Source organism: Rhopilema esculentum, chromosome 1, assembly GCF_057945365.1.
Source record: "Rhopilema esculentum isolate cy_ngs chromosome 1, ASM5794536v1, whole genome shotgun sequence".
In the NCBI taxonomy this organism is placed as follows: Eukaryota; Metazoa; Cnidaria; class Scyphozoa; order Rhizostomeae; family Rhizostomatidae; genus Rhopilema; species Rhopilema esculentum.
The window spans coordinates 4,420,216-4,446,372 of NC_142815.1; the positions used below are offsets into that span (position 1 = coordinate 4,420,216).

Genomic DNA, 26,157 nt, shown 5'->3' on the forward strand with positions numbered 1-26,157 from the left:
AAGCCCGAACTTCGCTTAGCACAACCGTTATAGAATTGAATGTTTCTGGACTGTCCTCTAATTTCATTGGAAGTTTAAGGACATATTGGGGTTGCCGTAACTCTAGCACTGCCAGGAGACATGCCCCCACACTATGATGGAGAGCATTCTCGATGGTTTTGTCTTGGTAAAAGTGATTGGCAAGATTGAAAATAAGTTTCAGGTGTATCCACGACAGCCTAGTGAATGTCAGCGAGTAGCATTTGCTCAAGGGTTGTGGGCGAAGCTGACAAATTTTTCAATTCGTTATGATTGCAGTGCTATAATTGCAGTGGTATTTGTCAAACAATCCTTATGCAAAAATCGCATGCAAACATATTTATGACGCGCTGTGCGTTCTTTATTGATTTGCTTTATTCAACTTTAATCTCATTTCTTTGTTGTTGTTGGTTTGATTCTCTTCTTTTTCAAACAAATTTAATCGATTTCGCCCACACTAATGTCCAATGTGACTCCAAGGGAATCTTGAACAAGCACCAAAACATTTTCGAAGTATGTGTAACAAACCAGAACGTCCGATCAGTGATTTGGTTTCATCTAATAATTCCTGAACTGCCTATGCTGTTCGAGGTTCTCAAAATGTCTTGGGTTCCTCATTGCGAAGTATTTTCCGTTGCGATCTGACAGCGAAATTTTGGAAAGCAAGTTTTCAATGCGATGACATATTTTCACAACAGCTGCCAAATTTTTAGAACATTCTAATGAAAGCTTTCGAGCTTTACAAACGTTTTCAAGTCGTCAAAGATGCAACAATTCAAGTTTGGCTTCAGTCAATTGAAGTCGAAAGTGAGGCTAGGAATTTTTCTCTTTGATAAGCTAAGGAATTCTTTATTTACATTTTCAAATTTGGCGCTGAAAAGAAGAATGTCAGCTGTCAAATGTAAGCCAATCAGATGCAAGGAGCAGGGAATGACCTTGATGCTGATTGGTTTAGCTCTGACATGTTCTTAGAGATGTGCAGCTGCGTGAAGTTCTGCGAGCACATGTTCCATTTTGTAAAAACACAAAGGAAGAAAGTCATTCTGCGCCCGAGAAAGTTTGCATGGCCTAGGAACATGCGATAATTCAAAAATATGGAAAATATTTACGAGAGGTGTTCCGAGAGTGGGAAAGAAGAAACAGGCACCGGATTAGAGTCTAATTTCACGAGTGTTTTTCAACAGCTCGTGGAAAAAACAGAGGAGAGAGGAACAGAAGGAACCACGTCGTGGGCCTCAGTCGATTCAGAAGGCAAGGCATTGGAGCACCATGAAGAGAGCAGCCCACAGCAATCGCAAAGCAAAAGCCAGACAAGTTCAACGATAGTGGAAAGAAATTTGGAACTTCACTTGAGGTAAGACGGCTTTCAAGGTTTATTTGTTGAGCAGCAACGTAAATTAAGGAACATTTTTTGTCTTTCTAGTGAATGGGCGTTGAAATCTCTCTGGAATTTGGTGTCATGTGAGTTAGAATGATTTCACCATGGAGAAAATGGTCAACAAAACGAGGATTGTTTTTCGCATAAATATTTTCAAGTTTGCAATTCTTGAAGTTGTGGATTGTTTTGCTGTTTATGTCTAAAACTAGGCTGGGAAGGTGTGATTAAAGGTGTATTTTCTTTTGTTTAAGTGTGTTTCGACAAAAGTCACAAAGGGTTCTTCATTTACAGGTCCAAATAGTGTGGAATCCTTGAAAGATTTCCTGTTTGGAAGAAATAATAGCCCGAATGCCCTTTCTTGTTTTACTTAATCTGTATTCGTACCACCCTACATAGCTGAAACACGAAAATCAAGCGTGGACTGCTAAAATTTCAGGCCCGGAATGAATGCTTAGGCCTAGGCCAGTCTAACCAGGTCATGTTTACAAAACGCCGCGTTAAAGTATTTCTTTGAATTAAACAAAAATGTGATAGCCAATGCAGATGTAATTCCTATGTTTATCAAGCTCACATTGCGAGATTTTTACCTCTAAAGTTTGACTTCTTAACCGAAAATACAGATGAATTATTAAATGCATGTTATTTTAATTCAGAAATGCCTGATCGCTCATACTTTCCTTCGAAATCTTTAGTTGAGTGTGGCCTTAATTTGGTTGGTGGAATTTTAGAAATTGCATGCGTTAAATCAGGCATTGATTTTAGTTTCCCACCCTTCTGGTTTCCCACCTGAGGAAAATATACTGAAGTGTGCCGTACACATTTCAACACTTTCTTCATCCCGAGACCCTCGCCATGCCTTTGAAAATGAAACAAAACCACATCCAGAAAGGAGCCTTCCCTTCCATCCATCCACCAGCATTGGGTAATGGAATCTCAAGAAAGTGCTAGGTTTTAAAATAATGATATTTTGTATGTTTTTTCAAAGTTTGATGCTTTTAAAAGTGATTTTCAATGTTTTTGTAAGAAGGGATTGTTGTGTTTGCGGCAACGTGATCGTCGAGACCAGATGGTTGACCAATTTGGTATTTGGATGCAAAGAATGGAAGGAAAATACAGCTCCAGTAGGACTGAACAGTTTGAAATTGATGATGGGTTTTACAGGGTCCTGGGGGCAGTGCTCTTCCTTTTTGTCTTTTAAAAAAGGCAGAGTAGGGGCTGCAGGTTTGATAGGGGGTCCATGATATCCCCTTTCATGCTATCACCAAGGCTTTCCTTATAAGTAAGACATCCCCCTTTACAAGGAATCCAAAAGCATGAGAAAATCTGTATCCAACTCATGTGTAACTGTTTGAAAACTGTATGAAGTAACTTTTTATAAATTCTGAAATTTATATTGCAATTTTTTCAAATTTTAAAATTGGTTTTATTCAGCTTGACAATAATTCAAAAGTTTTTCATAATTGAAAGTTATTTCAATATGCAAAATATTTAGTATGTGAATCATCAGATAGAGCTAATAGAACAAAAGGGGGTGACAGTTGAACACTGATAGGGTGGGGGGGGGGAGGCTGTTCCACCAATCAAATTGTGCTTAATCGGCATTTAAATGCATGCAAGAATGCTTAACATCTTTGAAGCATTTCAGAAACCATGTCTTGTGAATAAAATATATATTTCAAGGAAGCTTATCGATAATTTAGGTTCTTTTTGTGCTGAGGCAAAATTATGTAAATTGATATCTAAAATACTGTTACCACAAACATGATGAGCAATAGGGACCATTTTTTGAGTTATATCAACACCATCTTTGCATGTAAATGTCATTTATATTTATTTTGATAATACATTAAGGCTCCTCTGCTGTGCTAAAATTTTCTGTGAAAGACTCTCAAATTACTTGAAATTACTTGAAAACTCCACTTGTTTTCTCACAAAAAATCTTCAATATTTGGATGGAAATAGATGATCAGATATTATATACTATTTTATAAGGAAACTGACATAATCGCAAGAAATATCAAATTGAAAGATGGATGAAAAACTTTGCTAGCAGCAAATATGTTTTTCTGTCTTATTCAAAGTTTTATTTCAAATATAAAGTTCTGAATTTGAATTCAGTTGATTTGAAGTATTTTCAAATTTTAGCCTTAAACCTTAGCAACAAATATTTAGTATTAGAAGATTTTTTATACAATCTTGCATTGCTTGTTGATGGAAATCATCCTGGAACATTGATAAATTGCAAAGCTGCTTTGGTATCATCATATTGGAATAAAGCAAATTAAATGGCTACGCATAAAGTCACAACAGCCGGAATTTCAACAGCAATACTTTTTTATGTTTAGCAGAAAATGAAAAGGAACCAAGCTTTGGTTTAGTTTATTGGCCATGGGGAACACACTCGATTTTAAAAGGGAGCGTTGGAGGGGGGAGGGGAAATAGGAGAACTATTTTTTATTCCACGTAAACTGAAGAAACGTGTTGTATTCAAAAGGGCAAGGGCCATTTCCCCTTGGTTTCCTCTTAAACGAGTCCCCTTTATTGCTATTAGAAATGTATTTTACCAGTCAATCGAAGCCATCGATTGACAGTAAAATTTGATTATGATTTGAAGTAACTCCAGTTGTCTTTACAGAGTGAATGATGCTGTTGTGTTCTATTTTGAGGCGATTCTTTTGTGCGCGAAATCTAACGGATTACTCTCTTTGTCTTCCTTCCATATGTCCATCCGTGCACATGTCGAACGACGGACAATTGGCCCATCTCATTTCCAATCAACCGCGTGCGCGAAATTTGTTTAACAATGAAATTAATTACCTTAAACGCAGACATTCTGTGCACGCTTCTTTTTATTTGCCACCAACTTTTACAAACAACTTGGATTCTAATTGCATTTTGACATAAAGTTTTGTAACAACTATTGTAAGTGCTTTATACTGCGAGCAACGTCCTTAGGGTTGGTCGGAGATATTGAGATCTGATTGAGGCTTTCAGGGTGTCAAATTGTCGCTCACAGAGATAATAACACATTTTTGCACAAAGCTGGGTCTGGGAGGAGCAGTTGTAAAGCTAATGATATCTTTATTTTTGCCCTTTCAGTCTTGAAGCGCAGCAAAGAATTCAAGATATATTGGTGAGTTTTCACTTCTCATTTTCATCTTTAAACACGCGTGTAGTCATTCACTGCTAGAGAGCTGACTTTTAAGGAGGCGTAAAGAATTCTTTTTTGGGGGGGGGGGAGCGGGGGGCACACAGTAGAGCCCGACTTTACGGCTGAATGATATCAAAAAGAGACGATTCTACTCAATGCAAGAATCAAGAAGAGCTCCTTTGCATGCTAGTTTTGTTTTTGAAACTCTTTTTGGATTTCTGTAGAAAGGGGGTGGCTGAAGGAGGGAGGGGCTTGTCGGTGTAAATCCCACACATACCATAATTTTTTGCCTCGGACTGGACTGAGCATACTCGGAAATGGTCACGGAATTAGATGTTCGGTGGGGAATTTCTTATCGAAGGGTTGCTTCTCCATCTCCAAGTTGTTTCCATAAACCATTGTAGTTGATCTTATAGTTTGAGCAGGGGTCAGGATACCCGTCCCTTGGCAAAAGCCACGCTGAGTCATCAAACCACCTCACACAGTATTCATTTCAATTGTTTGTGTTTCTCCAGAATGAGGTTCGCCAGTTGTCAGAGAAAGAGAAGTTGCTTCTTTACCTAAAGCTGCCAACCAAGACTGGGGCGATTGCGGAGGAGAGTCAACCAATTCCTCTCTCGAATACCCGCCAGGAACAGACCCAAGCTTTTCAATGGTAATTATAATAATAATGATCTACTTCTAAGTCCAGATTAAGACAAGCGTTAAATATGTGGGATCTTTTGAACAAACAATATGCAGGAAATTCTTTTTCACTGCCTCTTCTTTTTCCTCTCTTTTCCTCTTTTATTTTCTTCTTCTTCCTTTTTTGTCCTATTTCTTCTTTCTCTTTTCCTTCCTCTTTTCCTTCTTCTTCTTTTCCTTTTTCTTCTGCTTCTTTTTCTTCTTCTTCTTCCTTACGACCTCATTTCCACTTCGTCATCATTTCCTGTCAATTGCATCTTCTTCTTGCGTCACGATGTTGTTCATATATTGCCTCGCACGATGCCTTCACTTGATCTCTAGGATACGACACACTGCAGCTCGACAGACGAATTCAGTGCCATATATGGGTATTAAATTGCGCAACACGTGACTTCCATTTTATTCAGATCTTCATGGCAACAATGTTTCCGCATTCAACTTTCCTTTCCATTTCATCTTTCCACAGTTCTTTGCTATCAGCCTATTACCTTATTACGTTTTCATTTACCCGTTTCTGTATTAAATCTATTTCTTTGTTTACCAATTTTTAATAAACATTTTATTGTCATTTCTTTGTTATTACCAACACAGGTGTACCTTGTAGAAACGGTTCTCATTTCTGAACAAAATCAAAGTTTTTGCTTCTGTGTTTATTTGTTTCTTGCATTTTTTCGACAGTCTTTATGACTTTGTAGGAACATGACTGGAACATGACATCATTGGTCCTGTAAGACGTCCGGTTCTTATGTACTGTTTCTATTATGACGTAATTATGACGTAATGTTGTCTCACGCTAGGCATTGCTTAAGGCGTCACATAATGTTGTTTGCAATATTGTGACGCAATGTGGCTCTATGGCAAACGGTCAATTCGTGACACAATATGGCCTAGGAGCTGATAATGCGACACGAAATATGGCGCTAAGTAATTTTCTGCTCTGTATCACTTTGCGTGATTTGATTGGTTCATTTTAGGATCCGATCGAACCTGGAAGAATGCGAGAGCACCTACACACTGCCAAAACACGAGGTTTACGACGACTACAGGTGAGTGACGTAATATTTCTGACGTTAGATCTGTTGCGTGAGATCTGTAGCGTAAGATCTGTTGCATAAGATCTGTAGCGTAAGTTCTGTTGCGTAAGTTCTGTCGCGTAAGTTCTGTTGCGTAAGATCTGTCGCGTAAGATCTGTAGCGTAAGTTCTGTTGCGTAAGATCTGTTGCGTAAGTTCTGTTGCATAAGATCTGTTGCGTAAGATCTGTAGCGTAAGTTCTGTTGCGTAAGATCTGTTGCGTAAGTTCTGTCGCGTAAGATGCACTTTTCTCAAAGCTATAATCGGTGAAATAGTTTGTGAGTCTTGTTTTTTTAGTGTTACAATTCGGGTAAACAAATATTTCTTTTAACGCGATGTTGCTTTGCTACTAGATTTTATTTCTGTTCATTAAGTTCAAGTGAGTATTTCTGTGCTTCTTTGGTTTACTGAGTTGTTCATTCTTTCTCAGGTCATATTGCGAGAGCCTTGGTGCCAACCGAACTCTTAGTGCGCCAGATTTTGGAAAAATCATCAAATGTGTTTTTCCAAAAGTCAAAGCGAGGAGGCTGGGGACGAGGGGGAATTCAAAGTATCCTTTTCAATCTATTGTCAATGCAAGGTTGTATGCTAGTGCGTAGAGTTTGAATTACTTGAGTAATATAAAGCTAGGCGAACAGGTCGGTTGAAATGTTCTCATGGCATTGTGGGTGGGGGGTATGGTGGGGTTTCCTTTATACGGATATTGCATCATCTGTTGTGGCTCCCTTGATACGTTGACGTCAGTGCTGATAGATGAAGGACATCGTCCGTTTTGAAATATGTCATTCCATCTCAACAGCCCCGTGCGATATAAATCAAATACTAGCAAATCTTTTGAATGAATAGATCTTTCAATATCAAAATATTTTAATTTTTCTTATGTGTAAAAAAGAGGCAAAAATGACAAAGATATTTCTTCTTAACTAAGATAGATATTGCTACAGCGGATTGAGGAAGAAATTGTGCAGGGAATCCCCTGCCCTTCCTAATGTGAATGGAAGTAGTGGCGGCGAGGTAAGCATCGATACCTTCGCGTTTTAGCCAATAGATTTTGCAATTACTTCTTCTTGTTTTTGGGTTATTTAAAAATGAGCCATGATTGCTGATTGACAACGGCCATAGAAGGTAGAATAAAAGAAAAAGGACGAGAGGACGAAAAATAATGTTGTTGCTTGATTCTCACCACCTCTAATTTCCAGCTCTCCGTTTGTCCTTACAGGTGAACAACAACCAAGTGAATGATTGCAACGACCTGACTGAGGACCAGACTCTTTCGGCTGCATGCAACCTCGTTTGCGAGTGGGCCAATAAGTTGCTCGGGCGCGTATTTACGACATTGCTTGATCTGGCGCGGTTTTTGGTGGGCGGCAGTTATGTGTCGACGAAATCCATGGCAGCGTTCGTTGTCATGTCAGCAACTGAAAGCAAAGTTCGCAAAATGTCAGAAAAGTGAGTTTCTTTTGAACTAGCTATTTGTGAAAATCTACCAGGTTGAATGATGGGGTCGGTTAAGATAAATCTCGCGCTTTGAATGTTCTAGAAATGTTGGGCTTCTTGCAAGCGCTTCATGTATGTATCACAGGTTACTATTTCGTGCCTCTTCTTTTCATTATAAATACGAAATGTCTTTTTGGTTTTCAACCAGTCTTTAAAATACATACATATGCAGATGACCCTGCTTTGTCAATAAACGTTGGCCCCACTCTTTATCTCGTTTATATTTATCTTTCTTATATATTATCATTAAAATATTTTCAGTCTTAGAAAGAAAACATTTTACTGTGCCATTCAAAACAGCAAAAATACATAATGTCATCTGGCCCCTTTCTGAATGACTCTCATGTTTATACTTATTTAATGATGATCTGGGGTGGCTTCGTACCAGACAGTCAATTTATCTAAATTTTGAAATGTAAAATCAAAACTGGGCGAACGATTTCAAGCTTTTCGGTTTCTAGTAGGCATGCTATGTGTGTTTGTGTATATTCTCTGTGAGACGTTGTATTTATAATCTAAGTATGATGAACATTCTCTGCGAGGCTTTGTTTGGCTAGATCTGACACAGAGTTCACTTATAGTTTTTGACTCTTCTCAAACAATGAAAGGAATTGTTGATATTGTCGATATAAGCACCCTGTGAGAAGCGTCATTACAAACAAGGGTAGTTTGCCTTACTTCCCTGCCGAATTAGGATAGTGGTCCTTATCTCGTTTATAGTTTCTATAAAATTGTTTGGTTGTAATGCACGCATTATCTCTCTATTCTCTTCGCATATAAAATGCCATTCTTATTTTTAGGTTACAATTTCGCTCCTCCTCATCTACTAATTCTATCTCACCCGACTCAAAATCAAATTCATCTGATGGAAAACGGTCTCCAATTAGTACACCAACCTCGGTTTCAAGTGACAACCTCCAAATCAAGCCACAGTTGTCGGTACCAAGTGCTTCTTCCCAACCAAAAAGCTGCTACCAAGCAAATCGCACTGTTTCAAATGGAGGCTCTGAACGGCCGCAGTCATTGCCTGGGCTTAAGGTTGCTATTGGTAACCAAGATGTGTTCAAGCCAGGCAACAATCTAATGTCTCCTCCACAATGTCCTCCCCTGAAGACCCTAACGAAGGCGGTTCCACCTTCACTTGGTTCGCCGAGGTACTCCAATGCAGTTGCACAGGCGCGTGGAAACATCACTCCTTCCAATGGTTTTGCCCAAGCGAGTGATGGCACTTTCCCTGTGGCTCCGCAGCAACAGCAACAAAGCTTTAACTCACATACGCAGATCTCAAGTCCCACGCATGCGTCAAAGCGACAGACACATGTTCAGCGGACAACCACTACGCTCAAAAGGTCTGACTCGTGCCCATACCCCTCTCAGTCACCACGAAGCAACAGACCAGTTGTAGGGAGCGTAACCACAGCTTCCCTTTCACCAAGGATTCAAAGTGACGTCATTCGGTATGTCTAAAAGCTAAATTGCTATTTTAGAAACAGGGAGTGGGAGTATGAGGGGCTTGGGAGTATGAAGGGGGGGGGGGGGTTGGGGGGTTAATGGTAAATTGCTGATTTTGCACGGAAAAGACTAGAGCTGTGATTTCAATCATACTTTTGTGATAAATGGCGATAAATGTTTGAAATGTGTTTTGGAAGCGTCGTGACGGAGTTTTGATTTGAGGCATTGAGTCACGATAAGGGAGAGGGTGTACCCAAACGTACCCACATTAGCCGAGTCATGGTTTTCGTGCAGCAATTCTTTTGGTTGACCTGGAACTGGGCACATGAAATCACCTTTTACTGATTAACAAAATAGTTTTCATCAGTTGTCAACAACGGATGCCAATATCACATGAAACTGCAGCGATCACGCCGAAATCAAGCGAACCCTTATAGAGAGATCTATTTACCACGACTCAATGCCTTTAATACAAAAATTAGTTATCTGCCATTAGATGTTTTTGATTCCTTGATTTGTTTTTAGAATTTATCAGAATAGGCCAATAACTCGGCGCATCATGGCTGCAATTCACTGCCACCGCTCGTTTATTTTGAAAACATTAAAGCATCCTCTTGTTTCTCTCCAACAGAAACCACAGTTGGCAAAGTCCGATAGGGAGTCTAGAACCAAGCCCAGTCGGAGCTGAGATGCATGCCATGAAGAAGATGATGCAAGACCAGCTGATTTCGCCGCTGCACAGCACAACTCATCATGACATCATGACAACACCCGAAAATAGACAGCCATTGTTGCAGAGGTGTCATTCGGTACCAGTTCCCTTCAGTTCCCCTCAAGCAGAAGTGTATTCGGCGCCATTATCCTCCCAGATTGGGGCCCAGTCTGTCATGTCGCCAATGGGAGCCAACAGGGGCTCCCCTTTTGCCCATTTAAAAGAAATGAGAACCAAGTTTTTAAACAACGAAATGCAAAGTAATGCGAGGAGGAATTTGACGCCATCTTTTTTTGGAAGTGATGGTGACTTGAATTTAAAGAAGGCACGAACTCTCCCTAGGACTGTCGAAAATGAGGCTGCCTCAATCCCAGACAGAAAGCCACAAATGGCAATAATCGACGAATCGTCTTTAGCCTCAGTCGATAGTTTAATAGATTCGCCGTTTTCACTGGGAGGAATCGATTCCGCCGGCGGCTGCAATAGTGTCACCGATAATGGCGGGAGTGGCCTCAGCGACCTTGACGGCCTGGATGATGCAGTTACCATGGATTTGTTAAGAAGTTTGAACAGTGGGAATAATATTTGGGCCAACGAGTGGAACAATGTTGCCATGCAGCTGATGGAGACCAGCTGATAGTGGCTCACTCGAAGTAATTGCGCAGCAGTTTGCCTCCTTGCTATGCATATAAAACTAATCGGAGGCTAAAGTATTTTATGACATCCCCGAGGCGTTTGTTATTTGAAATTTGTAATTCTGAGATTGTTAAGAACGTTATTCGGATTTTGTAGCAAAGTATTTTACCGATTCAAAGATATTTCCATTGGAACAGTTTTTTCATTAGCGACCGGTTTGAAGTTGCTTTTTGTAAGAAAATTGTTATCCATTTTTAAAAGTTAACTACTCGGCTTAGCGTTATAGAATAGCATTTGGCCTTGTCAACCATAAGGGCATTCAGGTGATAGTTTATTAGTTCTATTTACATACATATCAATCCTCTAGGCTTTTTCTTGTCTTAGTTTAGTTGAAATCTTATTTATTTATTTTTAATTTCGCTAAAAGAAACAACTCTATTGAAAAATGTGCGTGACGATATAATCGTTGCCGCCAGTATGGTCTTATTTTGCACCGGAACTTTTAATATTAATTGTTGTAAACCGACGCAGTGAAATCCAGGCGATTAAATATTGTAAATCTAAATTGTTTGTTTTGCAAAATATTCATTGAGAACACAGCTTTTCCTCTTCAAATCAAATGTGAAAAAACTGCATCCTACGCAAACATCAACCAGAAAACAGATAAAGTTGCTGATGGTTTTTTGAATCTCGAATCGTCTTTTTTACTGAGGTTTTGTGCAGAGTTCGTATAGCCTGGTATTAACCACTCAGCCTCGTATAAATCTATAAACCGTATGCCTGATTGCATATTTGAGGTTTTCGAAATAGCAGCAAATTCTTCTCCAATTTTAATTGTTGCTAAATTTATACATGATTATCAATGTTTGTAAAATCCATTTTGAAAGTCTGTCTTTTACCATAAATGTTAATCCTGGTTTTTCTGTGATCATCTTTGTTCTTTTTAGAGGTTTGGAGAACGCGATCCTTCAATTTGTTTAAAGTAATCGTGAATTTCAAATGATTACAATAATATTATCATCTCGATAGAAACTAAAGAGAAAATGATCTCTCTTAGAGGGAAAGAGGAGGGGTTGCTGAATCGGAGAAAGAATGTCTCCTGTGTCACCTACCCCGCTAACTCTAGTCCACAGTGGCTCTTCCATGTGGGTATAAAATGGGCTCGTCCCTAAACCCCCATATTTGCTCTATAAATTACCTACCCCGCTAACTCTAGTCCACAGTGGCTCTTCCATGTGGGTATAAAATGGGCTCGTCCCTAAACCCCCATCTTTGCTCTATAAATTACCTACCCCGCTAACTCTAGTCCACAGTGGCTTTTCCATGTGGGTATAAAATGGGCTCGTCCCTAAACCCCCATCTTTGCTCTATAAATTACCTACCCCGCTAACTCTAGTCCACAGTGGCTCTTCCATGTGGGTATAAAATGGGCTCGTCCCTAAACCCCCATCTTTGCTCTATAAATTGTATTGTCTCGTTACTCAAATGCGCGCTTAATGTAGTAGAGAAATTTGAGCAAATATGGAGTTGTTGTTGAAAATTTGTTGACCTTTTTGCCTGTTTGGTTAAGGCTTCCCCTTTGAAACAGCACGCATCATTTCAAGTTTAACAAACAGGAAAATTATTCCACGCCGCAATACTTCCAAGAGTCGTTGATGATATAAAAGTAAACACGAACCATTAATGGCGACATTTGTTTCTATAACTCTTTTGAAATTCTACTTTACTGGATTACGCCTCTTTGAAGTACCTCTTTGAAGGGGTTGTCTAGTTTCCATACTGCTTGACCTGATAGTCATATATGATTAATAGTTATAAATTAGTATGATTAATTATTTCAAATGAAGGGTTGGGTTAGCGTTAGGGTTAGGTTTAGGGTTAGGGTTAGGGTAAACTAATTACGTCATCAGGTCGAGCAGTATGAAAAACTAGACAGCTCCCTCTTTGAAATTCCCTGTGCGCAAATAACTATAGGTTGTTGGCCTAGGATTTCTAGGGCCTTGGAAAAAGTCCTGCCTCGATGGGACCTTAGAAACCCCGTACATTGATGACAAAGTTTTGCAAATTTCTACCTTAGGCTGTTTGTGAGATACACTCATTTTTTATAAGAAACAAAAGTCGATGTTGAGTACTCCAGTTTCTTAATGTTCTGAATATTTCAATCCTCATTGTTTCTTAAGAGTTTCTTAATTATGATGTCAAGAATGATGTTATGGAATGTTCATGACCTTTTTATCACGTCAAGAGATTCGCTTCCGTTCCGATGCTGTATTTAGATGTAGGAAGTATATTTTTATTCCTTTTGCTTAAGTTCTAGGCCAACAGGGCAATCTTGTTCTTGGATTTTACAAAATTTCGCTGCTTTCAGTTTCATCGCGATTTAATAGTTTCTTAATTTTTTGCTTCGAGTACTGAAGTTTCTGACTGTCCCAAAGAGATGGACTATCCAGTAAGATGCTGTGAAGGAGACTTCCTCCAGCCAAGGAGGAAATCGAAAACGAGACACAGGGAAGTAACTCGAAGAAAATGGTTGATTGTGTTGAGAAGTGGGTGATTGACGATCGCCCTTTAAAACAAGTGCTGGGTTGAAGTAAACTTGCCCAGTTACACTATGACCACTTCGGTTCCAAAAGACTACGATGTCACGTTTAAAGTTTTGGTTCTCGGCGATTCTGGAGTCGGGAAGACATGTTTAGTGCGGAGGTTCACAGATGGCGACTTCACTGCAAACTTTCTATCCACAATTGGTAAGTCCGTTATTTGCAGAAATTGCGTTTTGTACGGGAAATAATGATGGATCCGTACTTAATGGTCTGTTGCATCACTTTAGTAGAATTTGGTAAAGTATTTACGGCAAAGAACGTTACAATGTGAAAAGGAAGTTGCCTAACTAACTCAGTTAGGCTAACTGTTAGGTCAGAGCTAAAAAATGCAATTAAACTGAGAAAAGAACATGCAGTTGGTTCCCTTTCAGTACTTTATTTAAAGAAAAGCCAGCACAGCGAAAGAAATGACATCTCTATGTTTCGACATGAGTCATTGTAACGAGCTTTGATCCAGATCCAACATTATCAGTAAGGCAAAATTTATGCGACAAAATCAGTACGGAATAATCAGAAAAACATAATTAAGACATTTCGAATCTAGCTAGAGTCATCTTTAGTAATCTTAAAGAATCATCTTTAAGCTGGTTACAATGATTTTTTTCAACACATAAAGATGTCTCTTTTTTTGTCGTGCTGTCTATTATGTTTATTATCATGCTGTGCTTCCAAAGATCTAAATCTACCACCTCAAGTGCTACATTTATTAGAACAAAGAACAAAGATTGACAGTTGCTAGAGAATTTAGGCAGTTTCATCTCTCCCTGTTTGGCCTTGCTAGCATAATAAAATTCAGCAAAGAATCCACTTGGCTCCACTGAGATGCTGAACAATGCTTTTCTTTTATGCTGCCTTATACCTATATTGGAAAGTACATTTGAAGATGAATTGTGTAGAAAATGTGGCACTGTTAAATTTTTGCACTTGTAAGCTAATTTCTACCCATGACCTTAGTGGTATTAAATTTGTTTCATTTCATTGAGACCTTCAATTGGATTTTCTAAGAATCAAGGGCAAATTCTCAAAGTAATTCTCAGAATTGCCTCATTTTTATTCCAGGAATTGACTCCAAAACAAAACTGATACAAGTTGACAATGTCAAAGTGCGACTACAGATTTGGTAAGAGCCCCTTTTGGTTGAGTTGTAAGAATTCTCAATTTTTTTTGAGTGGATGGCAGTGAATAGAAACGAAATGAATAGAATGGCATTGAATATTAGGAAGAGAGACAACTTGTTCATATGAATAAAGTACTACTGCTTGAAATTAATTAATTTGATAATCATCTTAATGATTTAGCAACAAAATTATATTTACATGACTTTAATTGAAGACTTTACGGGGAATATCAGGCCAAAAAAATCATTGACTGTTGGCACTTGCTTCTGGATTGGCAAAATGAAACTCAACATGCAATTGAGTTCTTATGATGGCACAAGATTCCATTTTGGGCCTCAATGGAACAAAATCAAATGAATTATATTCTTCTCTGTCATCCAAATGGGATTCATTTCTTGACCATTTGATGATCTAATGGCTGTTTTTTATAATTCAAAAGATGCAAGAAAGCTTTCAGAAATATAATTGGCATTGAAACTAATGAAATGCTTGAACTTGTCTATGGATAAAGATTACAATGAATAGATTTGCTTAATTTGTCTTTATTTTGCAGGGACACTGCAGGACAGGAAAGATTTAGGACTCTCACAAGTGCTTATTACAGAGGAGCAATGGTATTTTTTGTCTTAAAAATTGACATAAAATGAAGGCCTCAGTTACACGATGCAGGATTGTTTTTCACTTCAGATTGCACTCCCAATCTGAAGGAATAGCACTCTACTTTTGGAAGTGGTAACATCACTTCAGATCATCATTGACTCTGTTTTGCTACTTTAACACAATAGGCCGTTTTTCAAAATTGACCACAAGCAGTTGGCACTACCAGGCTTGAGGCTGAAGTAAAGCTGTGCTTTAAATTTGCTTCTGTTTACTCTGAGCTTATATTTATAATTAGGTATTTGCCTTAAAACCTTCTTTTTGATGAGATAATTGTTGCAAAGACATTCAAAATTCAAGACATTAGGTTGCACCACCCTAAAAATACCATCAAAGGTACTGGGTGGCATGTGTCCATCAAAGCATCAAGGGTAGCCATTTTGTCGTGAACTGCTCTCTAGAAAAAATAAACCCCTTTTCTTAACAATATTAGAGGTAAAATGCATAGCTTGCATAGGAATAAGGTACTAGAATGAAAATAACTTTGGATTGAGCGCTTACACAAGATAAAATGAAAATTAGAGTGATTGAGATTGATTTCCACCTTACCCCTGATGCAGTCTGGAGCTTCAAATCTGCAAGAGCAAAATACTTTGGGATGCCTCAGCATTGTGTAACTGAAACTCTTCCCCAAAGCAAACGCCAATCTTGAATTAACTTTATCCAGTGCCATGTGAAGATTAGTCAATGTTGATGCAATACTTTTGAAATGGTAGTGTATTGTAGATGAAAATTAATAAGCTTTTTTCACTTTCTTTCTTTGAAAAGTAATAATGGTAGAAATATTATATTGTTTTTTCATTATTTTTTTTTCAGGGAATCATGTTGGTTTATGAAGTAACAAATGAGTCGTCTTTTAATAATATCAGTAGTTGGCTTGAAAACATTGAGCAAGTAAGTTATGATAGGATCTGAAATTTTGTTGATTTCTTGTTTTAAGAACTCCATAAGAACTTCTTATTAGATGCTGTTATCAGATCTCTGTATAGTTACACAAATGGCTCATTGGTAATCTTCCTTTTTAAAGAGGCAAGTCATTGTTAGCGGAAGAATTAGAGGCAAAATGAAATGAGGAGTTCCAACTGACATTACTTTGATGAATTGTAGTAGTATGGAGCCTTGATAGGGGCTTCATCAAAATAGCATAAGTGATCAGCATAATTTAGCCTGCAAGTTTTTTTATAGAATATCCTTGTTGCCATATCACCCCCTAGATATTTCAAACTAAAATGATGTTGTGTAAATTTATACAAACTCAAATCACATGAACTGGGCAAATGACTTTGGTAGCTTGGTAGCTAATTTAGTAAAAAGTTATGTTGTTTATCTCAACTACCTTGTATCATATTTCACAATTTTTAACATCACATGTAAATAACTTGATATGCTGAAAAATGTTTGAATTTGAGTTTGTATCTATTCTTATTGTGAATGTTGCTCATTTTCTTATTTCATCAATATTTTAGAACACAGAGAATGATGTGTGCAAAATAATGGTGGGAAACAAGTGCGATGCAAGTGTTGAGGAGAGAGAAGTGACAGAGTCAAGAGGGAGTCAGGTAGCTATTCAATAGTTGAGCTGTACCTCAAGTTTAATTGCAAGCATTGTTTTGCCAGCATAATGTTTTGTCTGGTCAGGGAGATAAGGAATTAAGAATTGATTTTGGAGAATATTTTTCAGAGGTTTAATTCCTAACCTGTTATTGTGAGTAACAATTTTTCTTCAATTGAAATCCTTTCTAGTTTGATTTGAGTTTGAAGTTCATTTTATTTTTCTTCTTCATTATATCTTATTTAATTAAAAAACATTGCTTGATATGTATGCCAATTTGAAAGAGGATAAACAAGGGAATTGTTAAGTTGGGACCTGGCCACTTTTAAGTGGGAACAAAGTGTGTTTGGAATGGTTGGTTAGCAAAAAAGAATTACATTTAAACAAACATAAAAGAAAACAAAGCGATTTAGGTGGTCGAGTCCCTATAGTATAACATCGATTAAAATTTAGCCTTGAGCGTCCACTGTAAGATCGAATTTCGCTTTCTATATAGGCCCAGGAAGATACCCAATACTTGCTGCTGTTTTTATTTCTTATTTGTTTATCATTATTGTATGAATTAGCCTAAGTCGTTATTTTTCAGAGGGCTGCAGAATTCAATCTTCCTTTCTTTGAGGCAAGCGCAAAAACTGGGACAGGAGTTGTTGAAGTAATCTATTTTTTGATATGGTCTATTTTTGCTTATTAAAGTTCATGACTGAGCTTAATTTCATGGTCATTTGTTAAGGTTTCGGTAAACGTTTTTGACACGATATTTGATTTTCTCTCCCTGAAAGCAAAACTATTAACGGAATCAAATATAACTTTACATCATTCGATGCACAAGAATGTGGCGATTCCAATCATATCAACAAAATTGGCAAAGATTGTAAAATGATTCTTTCCGGGCAAATTTATTGCTTAAATGAGTGTACCACCTTCCAAAGCTATTTTGTACCCTTGCGATTGAGGTATCAAAATCTGACTTATATCAGCAGAAAGCGCAGATTTCTAGCTACCAAACTCTGTCTCAGATTTTTCAAATTCCTCCTCCCCTTGAAACTATACCCTGTCAAAAATTGGCAAACAATTTTTCTTCCCTCTCACAGTTTTATTCACATCTGTCATGGCCGTGTGCAAAGGTTTGAACCATTCGATTGGTTCCTTGGGTACAAAATAGCTTTTTCGTACCTGTATGTAGAGGAATTGTAAGTCCGTAGAAAACGGGATTTTACTTATCGCATTTGCAAGGTACACTCGTGCATAGTGTAATCCGGGTCAATTCACTTGAAGCTTTAAGATCAATAAGCCTATTTAAATAAACACGGCCGTACATGAGATACATGGATGTGCCATGCGATATTGTAATTGAGACATGGGGCCACAACCGCAAAGCAACGAAATCGGCTTAACAGGTCAAGAGATTTTCATGCCTCAACTAAACGTTCTGATAAAGAAATCATGGAAACCTTCGTTTGCATGTGATTTTTTATCATTTTCAAAATTTCTCTTTGTGTGCCTTGAAAGTTCGGCTACTTAAATGTAAAAATTCGAAAGTGGATGTTTTCATCCAGAAAACGCTTACCGTAACCTTAAAGCGCTTATATTTCTGTGTCTGTTGCTTTTATCCAAATTTTTGAGGATATTGAGCGAAAAATCATCACGAACTTTCGTTTTTTTTTCAAAGCAATTTTAATTCTGTGTCTGTTGCTTCGAAAAATTGTATCCAAATTTTTGAAGATACTGAATGAAATATCACCATGAAAAATATCACCATTTTTTTCAAAGCAAATTATATTCTTCTTTTTATTCTTCAGGCGTTTATGTCCCTAGCGAACATCATAAAGCAAAGGAATGACATCAAGGTATTCTGTTTTTTGATAATCATGATCGTCTTCAACTACAACTCCAAAGATTCAACCACATAATCTGAAACTCTTGAACACGTTTTAGTCAAGAGTGAAGTTAGGTATGGAGTCACATCGTGAACGAAATGACAACCAATAGATCGTACCGTGTTATGTGGATCGTACCGTCAGATACCCGTGGATCGTCCCGTTACGTCACGGCACGGTTTGACAAACTTGTCGACTCGATCTATGACATCGTCCCACGAGCTACGAATCATAACATCATCGTTATTGTGTCATCGTGGTTCGTGGATGAGTAGACGGGAATGCTGTTTGTAAGAGGCTTTACATCGTAAAGAGCGAGAGGCAAAGACAACGCACTCACTACATTTTGTGTGCTCTTTAATTGCACTGAAAACACTGATATATACGTTAACACGTGATATGATATTGATTAATAGCTAACACGTGATATGACATGTGATTGTATACACGTGTTCTATTACATGTTGGGAGGAATAGAAGGAGAGTGCTGTTTCTGCCAAAGTTCATTTCGTCATGTTATTTTTGATAGAAATTGCTATTGTTATCATCATTGTAGAATTTATTCGGCTTTAAATTTAAAAGAGGTCCACTTTAGATACTAGAGGCAGGAAGACCTACCCTCTGTTGTATTAATACCTAATTATTCGGTATTAATGTATCAATCTTTCTTGGAACAAGAAAACTCTTCTAAGCGTCAATATGCAAGTAAAAGATAAGGCAAGCTTGCTTTGACTTAGGGCTATTTACGCCACTTTTCAATCGATTCAAACTTCTTTTGTTTTCATAGGAAAGTCAACTGTCTGTGAAAGAGCTTTCACCGTTTCAAGGTGTCTCAGCTGATTCCTCGAAGAGTGGTTCTTGCTGCAGATAGCTTTCAAAGGTATTTCTCTCATTACAAAAACGCATTTTTCACACAAATCTCTTATCAATATAAATAATTTGACATTTTGATAAAAGTCTTCGTGATTTTTACAACAACAGTTTACTTTACGCGAGAGTTAACCCTAAAATTTTGAACTTGGAGCAATCAATGATTTTTTACCTTAATGTATGTGCACACGGCGGTTATCTTGTAAAATATGCTATACAATAAAATTTCTTTGGAGAATTCACGAGGTAATTTTAAAGTAACAGGAAGCTGCCTTGCTGGCTGGCTTTGGTAGCTGTTTGCTAACGTAATTTGCTGTGCTAACAGTGTGGATTTCATCATAGTTGGCTAAAACAAACTTTCGCTAACAGTTTGATCATCTGAAAAGAAATAAAAGAGGGGGCCGTTGACTTGGCGTAACATTGTCTGAGGAGAGGGGGCATTTAATTCTTCTATTTTTGGAAGTTATAATTTGTATTGAAGGGCAGAAACAAATCATAGCATACTAATGTAATTTTCAACCCACAAAAGATGTGAATCTGGGCAGCATTTACCTACGGATCCAGTGTGTGCTGAAATGTATAGTGATTCAAGATAAAGCAAGGTCATCTTTATAATTACGAGGTTTTCCACGAAGCTAATTTCCGCCATTTTTGTAAAACTATAACATTACTTATATATCGAAAGTTGTCCTCTCCAAAAAACCGTCAATTTGCATCAAAAACAAGACTGTTTCAAAAATTAAATTAGTTTTTTGGTATTTCTAATCAAAGAAAAGCAAATAAGCTAGTTTCTTCAGAAAACAAATTTCGAGAAAATCCGGTGATTTTTGTAAGTGTATAGCCTTACTTTTTTATCGAAAATTGGCCTCTCCCAAAAACTGTCATTTTGCATAAAAACGGATTATTTCCAAAAAAAAATAAATTCTTTGTTTTTTCTAATCAAAAAGAAGCAAATAAGCTAATTTCTTGAAGAAGGAAATTTGGCGATTTCTGTAAGTCTAAAGCCTTACTTTTTATCGAAAATTGGCCTCTCCCAAAAACCGTCATTTTCCATCAAAAACGAAGTTTTTTCCAAAACTAAATTAATTTGTTGGTTTTCACTATCAAAAAGAAGCAAATAAGCTAGTTTTTTGGGAAGAAAAATTTCGAAAAAATTTGGCGATTTTTGTAAGTCTATAGCCTTACTTTTTTATCAAAAATTGGTCTTACAAAAAAACCTTCATTTTGCAGCAAAAACGAGGTTTTTTCAAAAACTAAATTAATTTGTTGGTTTTTACTATTAAAAAGAAGCAAATAAGCTAGTTTTTTGGGAAAAAAAAATTCGAAAAAATTTGGCGATTTTTGTAAGTCTATAGCCTTGCTTTTTTATCAAAAATTGGTCTCCCAAAAAAACCTTCATTTTGCAGAAAAAACGAGGTTTTTTCCAAAACTAAATTAATTTGTTGGTTTTTGCTATTAAAAAGAAGCAAATCAGCTAGTTTTTTGGGAAACAAAATTTCGAAAAAATTTGGCGATTTTTGTAAGTGTTATAGCCTTACTTTTTTATCGAGAATTGGTCTCCCAAAAAACCTTCATTTTGCAAAAAAAACGAGGTTTTTTCCAAAACTAAATTAATTTGTTGGTTTTTACTATTAAAAAAAAGCAAATAAGCTAGTTTTTTGGGAAAAAATATTTCGAAAAAATTTGGCGATTTTTGTAAGTCTATAGCCTTACTTTTTTATCAAAAATTGGTCTCCCAAAAAAACCTTCATTTTGCAGAAAAAACGAGGGTTTTTTCCAAAACTAAAATAATATGTTGGTTTTCACTATTAAAAGAAGCAAATAAGGTAGTTTTTTGGGAAAAAAAATTTCGAAAAAATTTGGCGATTTTTGTAAGTCTATAGCCTTACTTTTTTATCAAAAATTGGTCTCCCAAAAAAACCTTCATTTTGCAGAAAAAACGAGGTTTTTTTCAAAAACTAAATTAATTTGTTGGTTTTTACTATTAAAAAGAAGCAAATAAGCTGTTTTTTTGGGAAAAAAAATTTCGAAAAATTTAGCGATTTTTGTAAGTCTATAGCCTTACTTTTTTATCAAAAATTGGTCTCCCAAAAAAACCTTCATTTTGCAGAAAAAACGAGGTTTTTTCCAAAACTAAATTAATATGTTGGTTTTTACTATCAAAAAGAAGCAAATAAGCTAGTTTTTTGGGAAAAAAAATTTTGAAAAAATTTGGCGATTTTTGTAAGTCTATAGCCTTACTTTTTTATCAAAAATTGGTCTTACAAAAAAACCTTCATTTTGCAGCAAAAACGAGGTTTTTTCAAAAACTAAATTAATTTGTTGGTTTTTACTATTAAAAAGAAGCAAATAAGCTAGTTTTTTGGGAAAAAAAAATTCGAAAAAATTTGGCGATTTTTGTAAGTCTATAGCCTTGCTTTTTTATCAAAAATTGGTCTCCCAAAAAAACCTTCATTTTGCAGAAAAAACGAGGTTTTTTCCAAAACTAAATTAATTTGTTGGTTTTTGCTATTAAAAAGAAGCAAATCAGCTAGTTTTTTGGGAAACAAAATTTCGAAAAAATTTGGCGATTTTTGTAAGTGTTATAGCCTTACTTTTTTATCGAGAATTGGTCTCCCAAAAAACCTTCATTTTGAAAAAAAAACGAGGTTTTTTCCAAAACTAAATTAATTTGTTGGTTTTTACTATTAAAAAAAAGCAAATAAGCTAGTTTTTTGGGAAAAAATATTTCGAAAAAATTTGGCGATTTTTGTAAGTCTATAGCCTTACTTTTTTATCAAAAATTGGTCTCCCAAAAAAACCTTCATTTTGCAGAAAAAACGAGGGTTTTTTCCAAAACTAAAATAATATGTTGGTTTTCACTATTAAAAGAAGCAAATAAGGTAGTTTTTTGGGAAAAAAAATTTCGAAAAAATTTGGCGATTTTTGTAAGTCTATAGCCTTACTTTTTTATCAAAAATTGGTCTCCCAAAAAAACCTTCATTTTGCAGAAAAAACGAGGTTTTTTTCAAAAACTAAATTAATTTGTTGGTTTTTACTATTAAAAAGAAGCAAATAAGCTGTTTTTTTGGGAAAAAAAATTTCGAAAAATTTAGCGATTTTTGTAAGTCTATAGCCTTACTTTTTTATCAAAAATTGGTCTCCCAAAAAAACCTTCATTTTGCAGAAAAAACGAGGTTTTTTCCAAAACTAAATTAACATGTTGGTTTTTACTATCAAAAAAAAGAAGCAAATAAGCTAGTTTTTTGGGAAAAAAAATTTTGAAAAAATTTGGCGATTTTTGTAAGTCTATAGCCTTACTTTTTTATCAAAAATTGGTCTCCCAAAAAAACCTTAATTTCGCAGAAAAAACGAGGTTTTTTCCAAAACTAAATTAATTTGTTGGTTTTTACTATTAAAAAGAAGCAAATAAGCTAGATTTTTGGGAAAAAAATTTTGAAAAAATTTAGCGATTTTTGTAAGTCTATAGCCTTACTTTTTTATCAAAAATTGGTCTCCCAAAAAACCTTCATTTTGCAGAAAAAACGAGGGTTTTTTCCAAAACTAAAATAATATGTTGGTTTTCACTATTAAAAGAAGCAAATAACCTAGTTTTTTGGGAAAAAAAATTTCCAAAAAATTTGGCGATTTTTGTAAGTCTATAGCCTTACTTTTTTATCAAAAATTGGTCTCCCAAAAAAACCTTCATTTTGCCGAAAAAACGAGGTTTTTTCCAAAACTAAATTAATTTGTTGGTTTTTACTGTTAAAAAGAAGCAAATAAGCTGTTTTTTTGCGAAAAAAAATTTTGAAAAAATTTGGCGATTTTTGTAAGTCTATAGCCTTACTTTTTTATCAAAAATTGGTCTCCCAAAAAAACCTTCATTTTGCCGAAAAAACGAGGTTTTTTCCAAAACTAAATTAATTTGTTGGTTTTTACTAATAAAAAGAAGCAAATAAGCTGTTTTTTTGGGAAAAAAAATTTCGAAAAAATTTGGCGATTTTTGTAAGTCTATAGCCTTACTTTTTTATCAAAAATTGGTCTCCAAAAAAAACCTTCATTTTGCAGAAAAAACGAGGTTTTTTCCAAAACCAAATTAATATGTTGGTTTTTACATTCAAAAAGAAGCAAATAAGCTAGTTTTTTGGGAAAAAAAATTTCGAAAAAATTTGGCGATTTTTGTAAGTCTATAGCCTTACTTTTTTATCAAAAATTGGTCTCCCAAAAAAACCTTTATTTTGCAGAAAAAACGAGGTTTTTTCCAAAACTAAATTAATATGTTGGTTTTTACTATTAAAAAGAAGCAAATAAGCTAGTTTTTTGGGAAAAAAAATTTCGAAAAAATTTGGCGATTTTTGTAAGTCTATAGCCTTACTTTTTTATCAAAAATTGGCCTCTCCAAAAAACCTTTTTTTTGCAGAAAAAACGAGGTTTTTTCCAAAACTAAATTAATATGCTGGTTTTTACTATTAAAAAGAAGGAAATCAGCTAGTTTTTTGGGAAAAAAAATTTCGAAAAAAATTTGGCGATTTTTGTAAGTCTATAGCCTTACTTTTTTATCAAAAATTGGCCTCTCCAAAAAACCTTTTTTTTGCAGAAAAAACGAGGTTTTTTTCAAAAACTAAATTAATTTGTTGGTTTTTACTTTTAAAAAGAAGCAAATAATCTGTTTTTTTGGGAAGAAAAATTTCGAAAAAATTTAGCGATTTTTGTAAGTCTATAGCCTTACTTTTTTATCAAAAATTGGTCTCCCAAAAAAACCTTCATTTTGCAGAAAAAACGAGGTTTTTTCAAAACTAAATTAATATGTTGGTTTTTACTATCAAAAAGAAGCAAATAAGCTAGTTTTTTGGGAAAAAAAATTTCGAAAAAATTTGGCGATTTTTGTAAGTCTATAGCCTTACTTTTTTATCAAAAATTGGCCTCTCCAAAAAACCTTTTTTTGCAGAATAAACGAGGTTTTTTCCAAAACTAAATTAATATGCTGGTTTTTACTATTAAAAAGAAGGAAATCAGCTAGTTTTTTGGGAAAAAAAATTTCGAAAAAATTTGGCGATTTTTGTAAGTCTATAGCCTTACTTTTTTATCAAAAATTGGCCTCTCCAAAAAACCTTTTTTTTGCAGAATAAACGAGGTTTTTTCCAAAACTAAAATAATATGTTGGTTTTTACTATCAAAAAGAAGCAAATAAGCTAGTTTTTTTGGGAAAAAAAATTTGGAAAAAATTTGGCGATCTTTGTAAGTCTATAGCCTTACTTTTTTATCAAAAATTGGCCTCTCCAAAAAACCTTTTTTTTGCAGGAAAAACGAGGTTTTTTCCAAAACTAATTTAATATGCTGGTTTTTACTATTAAAAAGAAGGAAATCAGCTAGTTTTTTGGGAAAAAAAATTTCGAAAAAATTTGGCGATTTTTGTAAGTTTATAGCCTTACTTTTTTATCAAAAATTGGCCTCTCCAAAAAACCTTTTTTTTGCAGAAAAAACGAGGTTTTTTCCAAAACTAAATTAATATGCTGGTTTTTACTATTAAAAAGAAGGAAATCAGCTAGTTTTTTGGGAAAAAAAATTTCCAAAAAATTTGGCGATTTTTGTCAGTCTATAGCCTTACTTTTTTATCAAAAATTGGTCTCCCAAAAAAACCTTCATTTTGCAGAAAAAACTAGGTTTTTTCCAAAACTAAATTAGTTTGTTGGTTTTTACTATTAAAAAGAAGCAAATAAGCTAGTTTTTTGGGAAAAAAAATTTCAAAAAAATTTGGCGATTTTTGTAAGTCTATAGCCTTACTTTTTTATCAAAAATTGGTCTCCCAAAAAAACCTTCATTTGGCAGAAAAAACGAGGTTTTTTCCAAAACTAAATTAATATGTTGGTTTTTACTATCAAAAAGAAGCAAATAAGCTAGTTTTTTGGGAAAAAAAATTTCGAAAAAATTTGGCGGTTTTTGTAAGTCTATAGCCTTACTTTTTTATCAAAAATTGGTCTCCCAAAAAACCTTCATTTTGCAGAAAAAACGAGGGTTTTTTCCAAAACTAAAATAATATGTTGGTTTTCACTATTAAAAGAAGCAAATAAGCTAGTTTTTTGGGAAAAAAAATTTCGAAAAAATTTGGCGATTTTTGTAAGTCTATAGCCTTACTTTTTTATCAAAAATTGGCCTCTCCAAAAAACCTTTTTTGCAGAAAAAACGAGGTTTTTTCCAAAACTAAATTAATATGCTGGTTTTTTCTATTAAAAAGAAGGAAATCAGCTAGTTTTTTGGGAAAAAAAATTTCAAAAAAATTTGGCGATTTTTGTAAGTCTATAGCCTTACTTTTTTATCAAAAATTGGTCTCCCAAAAAAACCTTCATTTTGCAGAAAAAACGAGGTTTTTTCCAAAACTAAATTAATTTGTTGGTTTTTACTATTAAAAAGAAGCAAATAAGCTAGTTTTTTGGGAAAAAAAATTTCAAAAAAATTTGGCGATTTTTGTAAGTCTATAGCCTTACTTTTTTATCCAAAATTGTTCTCCCAAAAAACCTTCATTTTGCAGAAAAAACGAGGTTTTTTCCAAAACTAAATTAATTTGTTGGTTTTTACTATTAAAAAGAAGCAAATAAGCTAGTTTTTTGGGAAAAAAAATTTCGAAAAAATTTGGCGATTTTTGTAAGTCTATAGCCTTACTTTTTTATCAAAAATTGGTCTCCCAAAAAAAGCTTCATTTTGCAGAAAAAACGAGGTTTTTTTCAAAAACTAAATTAATTTGTTGGTTTTTACTATTAAAAAGAAGCAAATAAGCTGTTTTTTTGGGAAAAAAATTTCGAAAAAATTTAGCGATTTTTGTAAGTCTATAGCCTTACTTTTTTATCAAAAATTGGTCTCCCAAAAAAACCTTCATTTGGCAGAAAAAACGAGGTTTTTTCCA

The 26,157-nt window shown here is 35.2% G+C and overlaps 2 protein-coding genes across 2 annotated transcripts; both read left to right on the forward strand.

Annotated features, from left to right (window-relative positions):
- The first annotated feature begins 38 nt into the window (after nt 1-38).
- LOC135690273 (uncharacterized) lies at nt 39-11,511 on the forward strand. Its single transcript, XM_065207783.2, has 9 exons — nt 39-1,372; nt 4,496-4,529; nt 5,063-5,202; nt 6,206-6,277; nt 6,734-6,853; nt 7,236-7,317; nt 7,523-7,752; nt 8,601-9,257; nt 9,884-11,511. Exons 1-9 carry the CDS (start codon nt 1,113-1,115, stop codon nt 10,599-10,601), a joined length of 2,313 nt encoding a protein of 770 aa, XP_065063855.2. The 5' UTR covers nt 39-1,112; the 3' UTR covers nt 10,602-11,511.
- A 1,581-nt stretch (nt 11,512-13,092) lies between these two features.
- Nucleotides 13,093-19,515, forward strand: LOC135690274 (uncharacterized). The gene is made up of 8 exons (XM_065207784.2): nt 13,093-13,347; nt 14,263-14,323; nt 14,875-14,935; nt 15,795-15,872; nt 16,445-16,537; nt 17,117-17,182; nt 18,330-18,377; nt 19,195-19,515. The coding sequence occupies exons 1-8, from the start codon at nt 13,212-13,214 to the stop codon at nt 19,276-19,278; spliced, it is 627 nt and encodes a 208-aa protein (XP_065063856.1). The 5' UTR covers nt 13,093-13,211; the 3' UTR covers nt 19,279-19,515.
- Nucleotides 19,516-26,157: the final 6,642 nt, after the last annotated feature.

What these genes read in the sequence shown, in the direction of transcription:
- LOC135690273 (XM_065207783.2), top strand. Translation starts at nt 1,113, where the DNA reads ATGGAAAATATTTACGAGAGGTGTTCCGAGAGTGGGAAAGAAGAAACA. An exon ending in GGGACGAGGGGGAATTCAAA is followed by an intron (nt 6,854 to 7,235) that starts GTATCCTTTTCA and finishes TAACTAAGATAG; the next exon opens with ATATTGCTACAGCGGATTGA. An exon ending in ATTCAAAGTGACGTCATTCG is followed by an intron (nt 9,258 to 9,883) that starts GTATGTCTAAAA and finishes TCTCTCCAACAG; the next exon opens with AAACCACAGTTGGCAAAGTC.
- LOC135690274 (XM_065207784.2), top strand. Translation starts at nt 13,212, where the DNA reads ATGACCACTTCGGTTCCAAAAGACTACGATGTCACGTTTAAAGTTTTG. An exon ending in AAAGTGCGACTACAGATTTG is followed by an intron (nt 14,324 to 14,874) that starts GTAAGAGCCCCT and finishes TTTATTTTGCAG; the next exon opens with GGACACTGCAGGACAGGAAA. An exon ending in GGCTTGAAAACATTGAGCAA is followed by an intron (nt 15,873 to 16,444) that starts GTAAGTTATGAT and finishes TCAATATTTTAG; the next exon opens with AACACAGAGAATGATGTGTG.